Source organism: Pteropus vampyrus, unplaced genomic scaffold (genome assembly GCF_000151845.1).
Source record: "Pteropus vampyrus isolate Shadow unplaced genomic scaffold, Pvam_2.0 Scaffold74, whole genome shotgun sequence".
NCBI lineage: Eukaryota > Metazoa > Chordata > Mammalia > Chiroptera > Pteropodidae > Pteropus > Pteropus vampyrus.
In genome coordinates this window covers 3,739,815-3,747,537 of record NW_011888855.1, presented here as the reverse complement: position 1 = coordinate 3,747,537, position 7,723 = coordinate 3,739,815, and the positions used below count along the sequence as shown (strand labels likewise).

Sequence of the window (7,723 nt, the reverse complement as noted above, 5' to 3'; positions counted from 1 at the left end):
TGTCGCCTGTGTATGTCTTTAAAGCTGAAGTGAGTCTCTAGTAGGCAGCATATTCTTAGATCTTGTTTGTAGTTTAAGACCAGGAATATAGTTTCTCTTTTTCTAATTTGCTAGAAGCTGTATCTGGAAGTAAAACATTGAATGTATTTCCATGTTGACATGCTGATTTTCCATTTTGCAGTGCCATGCTCAGTTAGCATCTGGAGGTTGCGTTCTTTAGTTTTCAGATTCTCTTAATATTTAGAATTAACCTTGCCATTAGGAGTGGCCTAGGTCAGCCATATGGTAGGGCACAGGGATATTGCCAAAATTATAATAGTGAAGCTGAAACAAGGTCAGGCCTGATGTCAGGGTAATGGGCTACATGCCAGAATCAAGTAAATGTAGGACTGGGGCTAGGATGAAGTGGTAGTGGACCCGAGGGAAGGATTCTGCAGGTGCCACCTGTAGATCAGAAACCTGGCTAGCCGGAGTCCATGGGGGTATCCAAAGTCAAAAGCAATACGGGGTGGCAAGGAGCTACTCTGAACTAGAAATAGTCTCAAGAACCTCTATTAGTTGTATATGCTCTAAAAAGACTTCTGGGGGATTTTATTAGTTATAATACACGTAGCTCTTTTTTAACTTTTAGGAAGGAAAAGAAGACATATTTTTTACGATATCATTGATGTTTAAAAATATTGATGTCTAAAGTACTAATATTTAAGAATTTAATTGTAAAGAGAAAACTAGAGGTCCTACACTGAAATGACTGATTTGAACTCAAATCCTCTTAGTTTCTTCATCTTTTCTTAGTTCTAATTGATAGCTCTTAAAATCTCAAGGAAAGAAACATTATACTAAAGGTATAATTTTGTTTTTGTTATTTTGAATAATTTGCTAAAAGAAGTAATACAGGCCATTTGTTATTTGTAGACTAAATATATCTTTTGGCTATTGGGTTGATTCTTTTCTTTTTTTCTTTCTTGTTTTCTGTAAGAAGTTTAGAAAATATTTTTAGGTCCAAGATACGAAGGGGAAACTTTATAATTTAAATCAGGGTTTATAATCTTTTTCTGTAAAGGTCCAGATAGTAAATATTTTTGGTTTTGTGGTCCAGACAATGTGTTGTTGTTTCTCAGCTCTGCAATTGTAGCATTAAAGGATTCATGTACAATATATAAATGACTAACTGTGGCTATGTTCTAATAAAACTTTATTTACAAAAACAGGCAGCAGGCTGGATTTAGCCTCAGTTTATAGTTTGCCAACCCCTGACTTTAATTAACTAATAGGGAAACTTAAAGCTTAAAAAACTGTTATGCACTTAAAATTTCATTGGGATATACAAAAAATTGCCATTAAGAGCATAAAATGAATTTGGAATTTATTTTTTTTCTTCTCTCCTGTAGGCTGCAAGACAGTCTTGAATTCATCAATCAGGACAACAGTACATTAAAGGCTGATAGTAACACAGTTATTAATGGACTACTTGGAAATATAGGTAAATGATTCCTTTGGTTTTGTAAGTTTTAAAAGTTTTAACTGTATAACAAAGATTTGCAGTTCTTTCTTAATAATGTAGACCTTTTATAAGACCAAAGAGTTTCAAATACTAGAAGTAGAAGAAGCATTTAAGTTGCAAGTGTATAGAACATTTGTATTATTTGAAAAACATATGTATTTGAGAATAATATTTATTTTGTATCTGGAAAAAAAGAGAACTGCTTAAGATCTAATTTGGTTTTGTGTTTAACTTTAACGCAACTTTGAAAAGCCCTGTTATTGATATAAAAAGCCCTTTTGAGCTCTCTTGAATATTTCAGGTGAGGAAGACTGGTATTATATTTTTTCCCTTCTCTCTTTCGTAACAATAAAAGTTATTTTAAAATAGTGATTATTTTATGACCAATAATTCAGATGAGCAGATGTTCAAATTTGATGTTCCTTAAAAGATTTATTAGAATAACAACTTATTTAGTAATGTGATTAGTTGATTGTTGTTGTTATTTAAGGTCAAAATTTTATTTTTATTTTATTTATTTATTTAAATTTATTTTTTATGATGACATTGGTTAATGAAATTCAGTGTTTCTTCTGTATACTTTAACAGTAAGGCATATATATATTTACACTGTATGTTCACCTCCCATAGTTAGATTTCTTTCTGTCACCACGTATTTGATTCCCTTTACCTCCCCCCTCCCCCTACCCCCTACCCTTTGATAACCACTAGTCTATAGTCCATGTCCATGAGTCTCTGTTTGTTTGTCTTGTTCCTTTGTTGCTTTTAAATTTATATCCCACATATAAGTGATAGCATATGATTTTCAACTTTTTCTGTCAGGCTTATTTCGCTTAGCATGATTATCTCGAGTTCCATCTATGTTGTCACAAATGGCAGTATTTTATGGCTGAGTAATATTCCATTGTATATATGTACCACAGCTTCTTTATCCAGTTATCTATTGTAGGACATTTTGGTTGCTTCCATGTCCTGGCCACCTTGAATAATACTTCTGTGAACATTGGTGTGCAAATGTCTTTTCAGATATAGGTTTTCAAGTCTTTGGGGTAAATACCCAGTAGAGGGATCATATGATAGATCAATTCTTAGTTTTTTGAGGAACCTCCATACTGTTTTCCATAGTGACTGTACAAATTTGCAGTCCCACAACGGTGTATGAGGGTTCCTTTTTAAGTTCAACATTTTAAAGTCATGTATTGTTTCTAAAATTTCTGGTCATTTGTGTTATCCTAGAAAGCTCAACTGAATTTCTGCTGACCATATTTCTAGTGCATAAAGAACTATAGTGTGTCAGAGAGTAGACAGCAGTTGGAATAGGATGAGTATTTCTCTCAATCCCTGTTGCGTGAGAATTTTTATTTGTAATTAATTTTAATATGTATTAGTTATGTATTAGTAGGTAATAGTTTTTTCTTCCAACTTGAACAGTGTAACCTTCTATCATTTTTTATAATTCATGTTCATTTAAATGAGCAGCCATTTATTAAGTACTCAATCTGAGCTAGTTATAGTTTCAGTGTCGGGCTTGTGTATGTTTTGTAGAAAAATAGAAATTCTGCTTTTATCTCGATTGATTATTCTATCGGTTTTAACAAAGTAAAAATGTGACAAGGAAATAACTGAATCTTTTTTTTTTATCATTTGACACTTCAAAGCTAAAGGAGCTTATTAAAAGTTATTTAATAATACAAATTTATTATTAGAAAAGTAAATTACACTATAAATGTCAAATATACTCATCTTCCCTGTTTTAATATGGAATAGGAAATCCATTTAACAAAGTACAGACTTTAAATAATGAATGTCTTTTACTTACATAGTCTTATTGTGAATCAAGAATATTGGAGTACCCTTTCTTATTTTCTCTAAATTTGCAATTAGTCTGTAAATATTTATCAAGCACCTGTTATATGCGGAGCACTCTGCTAGACCCTGAAGACACAGTGGTGAACTGGGCACAGTTCCTACCTCAGTGGAATTCTAGTTAGTGAGAGTCAGACAAGTAATAATTATAGTAGTTAATTCTTGGCCAGAACTAAGAGCATGGTGCGATAGAACTAATAGAACATGGTGTGATAGATCACCTAATTCAATCCTGGAGAGTCAGGAAGGCTTCCTTGAACAACTGAGGCATAAAAAGGATTACCCTGATGGTGGGGAAAGAAATATTCTTGGAAAAAGCAATTGCGTGTGCACAGACCTATAGATAAGAGATCATAGAACATTGAAGGAATGTGAATAAATCCGTGTGGGTGGAGCACAAAATAGGAGTAAAGGAAATCAAAAGAGAGATGTTAACAAGAGCCAAATCACAAAGGGCATGGGGGGCCATACTGAGGAATTTAGGCTTAGGCTTTGAGCTCTGTGTACCGGAGAGGGTGTGTTAGTTCGGGTCCTCCACCTGTTGTTTAATAGGTGCTTAGACAAGATTAAACATGCAAAGATTTTATGACTGTGAGAGAGAGAATGAGAAGGGGTCTGGGAAGGGTTAAAAGAGCCCTGACTGTGATGCAGGTCTGACCCCAAGTAAAAGAGAGGAATCGAAGGCTGAGTGGAAGTGCGCAGCCTGCCATATAATCCAAGGAAGGTTTGGTAAGGACATTGGCAAGTCTGAGTCACAGTTGGTTGTCAGAAGAGACCCTCTTCTTGCCAAAATGGGCCTGACTTACTATATCTGCTATGTTCAGTTACTGGCTAGGAGCAGCCAGTGGGACATGTAAACTTGCACAAAGGTGGCAGTGGATTTCAGAATACAGTGGCCAGGGTGCTTTGGCAATTACAGTTGTTATAGCCAGAGATCTTTGCAGTGCATTCTTAAGGCCACGCAGAGGAGTTTTCAGAATACAGGCATACCTCAGAGATACTGCTGATTTAGTTCCAGACTACCACAATAAAGCAAATATCTCAATACAGCAAGTAACGTGAATATTTTGGTTTCCCAGTACATATAAAAGTTACGTTTATACTGTAGTATAGTCTGTTACACGTGGAATAGCATTATGTCTAAAAAAGAATGTACATACCTGTAATTTAAAATTACTTTGTTGCTAAAAAATGCTAACCATCATTTGAGCCTTTTTGCTGGTTGGAGGGTATTGCCTCATTGTTGATGGCTGCTGACTGATCAGGATGGTGGTTGCTGAAGAGAATGTTGTAGCCGGTTGCTTAAGAGAATGTTATAGCTATTTGATCTTCTATCCAGAACCCTAAAATTTTCTCCATATCAGCAATAAGGCTGTTTCGCTTTCTTATCATTCTTATGTTCACTGGAGTAGCACTTTTAATTGCCTTCAAGAACTTTTCCTTTGCATTCACATTTTGGCTAACTGGCAAGGGGCCTAGGTTTTGGCCTATTTTGGCTTTCAACATACCTTCCTCACTAAGCTTAATCATTTCTAGCTTTACATGCAACTCTTTCATTTGAACACGTAGAGGTCATTATAGGTTACTAATTTGCCTAATTTCAACATTGTTGTGTCTTGGAATAGAGAGAGATGGTTGGTGGAGCAGGCAGAACACATGCAACGTCTGTTGGTTATTTGTCGTTATATGGGCATGGTTCATGGTGTCTCAAAACAATTACCACAGTAACATCAAAGATCGCTGATCACTGATCACCATATAATGATGAAAAAGTTTGAAATACTGTGACCATTACCAAAATATGACACAGAGACATGAAGTGAGCAAATGCTGTTGGAAAAATGGCGCCAATAGAATTGCTTGATGCAGGGTTGCCACAAACCTTCAATTTGTAAAAAGCACAATACCTGCGGAGTGCAATAAAATGAGGTATGCCTGTGTAGAAATATAATCACTTCAGATTTATCTCAGCAAAAGAATATTTTAGTTGCACTGGGAATGGATTCAAGTAAGTCAGTGGGCTTGAAGAAGGACCTGTATTAGAAGGCTCTTTTGCTAATCCAAGTGACACATAATGGAGACCTAAAGTAAGATTGTGTCAGTGAGCCTAGAGAGTTGTTGAAGATTCATTTAGGGAAACAGAGTGGACAGGGGTTGTTAATTAGATAGAAGAGATGAGGGGAAAAGGAGGAATTAAAAGTGGCACTGTGCTATCGGTTGTGTAATTGTTGTGCAATTGCATGGATATTGGTGCCATTCACTGGGAGGAACAGAAGAAATTGGGAATTGATGATTTTAGGTTCAGGCATGTTGGATTGGAAGTAGCAGTGGGATAGTTAAGTGAAGCTATCCGTTACGTTTAGTTAGGTAGATAGATATATTGTAGTAGTAGTTGCTGTAACATAAAAACTAATGAACATGTAATAATTTTAAAACAATAGAGGTTTTTTCTTAATCATGTAACGTTCAAAAGGATATTCCTCATTGGTAAGCAGTTTTCCTTGAAACCATGTTTTAGAGGTCCAGACTCTTCCCTTCCTTGGAGTTCTCCCTCCTTCAACATGTGTACTTACCCCACAGTTGTGCTCAGTTGCCCCAAGCCAGTGAGAGGGATTAAGTGTGGAGAAGACATGCCCACTTTATGACCACTACAGCCTGTAAGTGACATCCATTACTTTTGTTCACATTCCATTGGTGGTAACTAATCATGTGACTCTACCTATCTGTAAGGAGATTTGAGAAATATGGTCCCTAGCTGGCAGCTGTTCCCGAGACGACTTGATATTATGTTCTTTGTTAGGCAGTTAGCTATATCTACCACGGATATGAAAATCTTTACCATGTAAATGATAATTGAAAACATAAGAATTAATGGGATGACCTAGGAAATGCAAAGAATGAGAATGGGATGGGACCCAGGGGAATGCAGGCTTTAAAGGAGTAGGGGAAGAAAAGCACAAAAAGGATACTGAGGAAAAAACTTGTATGTTATGGAAACTGAGGAGGAAAGTTCAAAGTATAATGCTGGATTGCATTAAGCAGCAGGCTTTTGGTGGCCTATGTGAGCAGTTTCAGTGAGGAGAATAAAAGCCAGAGTTGAGGAGAGATCAGAAAGTGTTTTTTCCAAGATATTAAGCAGTGATTCTCAAATTTTGTGGTCTTTGGACCCCTTTAAACACTTAGAAATTGAGAGCCACAAAGAACTTTTGTTTATATGGGTTACATTTATTGATATATCCTGTATTAGAAAATAAAGCAGAAAATTTAAAAATATTTATTTAGTAATTAAAAAATAGCACTAATAACCTGTTTCATGTAACTATAATTAACATGTTTTTAAATAACTATTTTCTAAGACAAACATAATTTAGTTAAAGAATAGCATTGTTTTATATTTTTGCAGATCTCCTAAATGTTTGGCTTGCTAGAAGATAGCTAGATTCTCATATTTGCTTCTGTATTCAGTCTCTTGTGATGTTTTGATTGAAGTGTATACAGAAAATCTAGTCTCACACTGATACGTGGTTGGAAAGGGAAGATCCTCACAGAACTGCTGTGAAAGGGTTGTGGAGACTCCCCTGGGGTCTTTGGGGACCACATTTTAAGAACTATTAAATTGTAGAATTAGATATATGGTGAGAAAGGAGAATAGTTTTGACTGAGTTTAAATGTTGATGGAAAAGGAGGTTTTAAGGAGGTTAGAGATAGAGGTGACACTTGGCAAACAGATTTTCGAAGGTCTTAGCTGATTTAGAAGGATAAGCTTTGGAAGGGAGGGAGGTACCTCTCAAGATTTTTCACTGAATAAGCCCCTAGCACATAGTAAGGATTGAATGTTACCTGTTATTACTGCTCATGCAGGAAGGAGGGTGAGGATGGGTGAGAATTTGATTAAGCTTGGAGATGGCCTGGTAGGAAAAGGAGAGTTCTCATCTGGTGAATTCTGTGTATGTGCACACATACACATATGCATCTGTATTTGACTGTACGGGACAAAGTCACGTGGAGAGTAAGGAAGAGGTAAGAGAGGAGTTTGAAGAGAACAGATAAGTTTTTTGTTGTCGTTGTTGTTTTTACAGTAGAAATGAAAAACTTTATTAGAAGGGAAAGTACATTTCCAGAAGTGGAAGCAGGCCTGAGCAAGAGAAGCGTGGCTCAAAAGGCAGAACAGATAAGTCTTGAAGGGAGAACTGAACAATAAAACTTGGAGGGATTGCTGCATATGCACTATAATTATAAAAATTCTGGTTATAGAAAAATGTCTATTGACAATTTGAAAATTATGTTTTCACTTTTTAAAACAGAAAGCCCCCTATTCTGTCCTAGGTAAACCTCCTAGGTGGCTCTTTAGGC

At 35.9% G+C, this 7,723-nt stretch overlaps 1 protein-coding gene across 3 annotated transcripts in view; it reads left to right on the top strand.

The window, feature by feature from the left end:
* The window catches only part of FNIP1 (folliculin interacting protein 1), a 104,062-nt gene that overhangs the window by 58,746 nt on the left and 37,593 nt on the right, over positions 1–7,723 (top strand). For all 3 annotated transcript variants that reach the window (XM_011362265.2, XM_011362266.2, XM_011362267.2), the window contains exon 6: positions 1,392–1,483. In XM_011362265.2, coding sequence (XP_011360567.1) covers positions 1,392–1,483 — 92 coding nt within the window. The remainder of the gene's footprint in view (positions 1–1,391; positions 1,484–7,723) is intronic.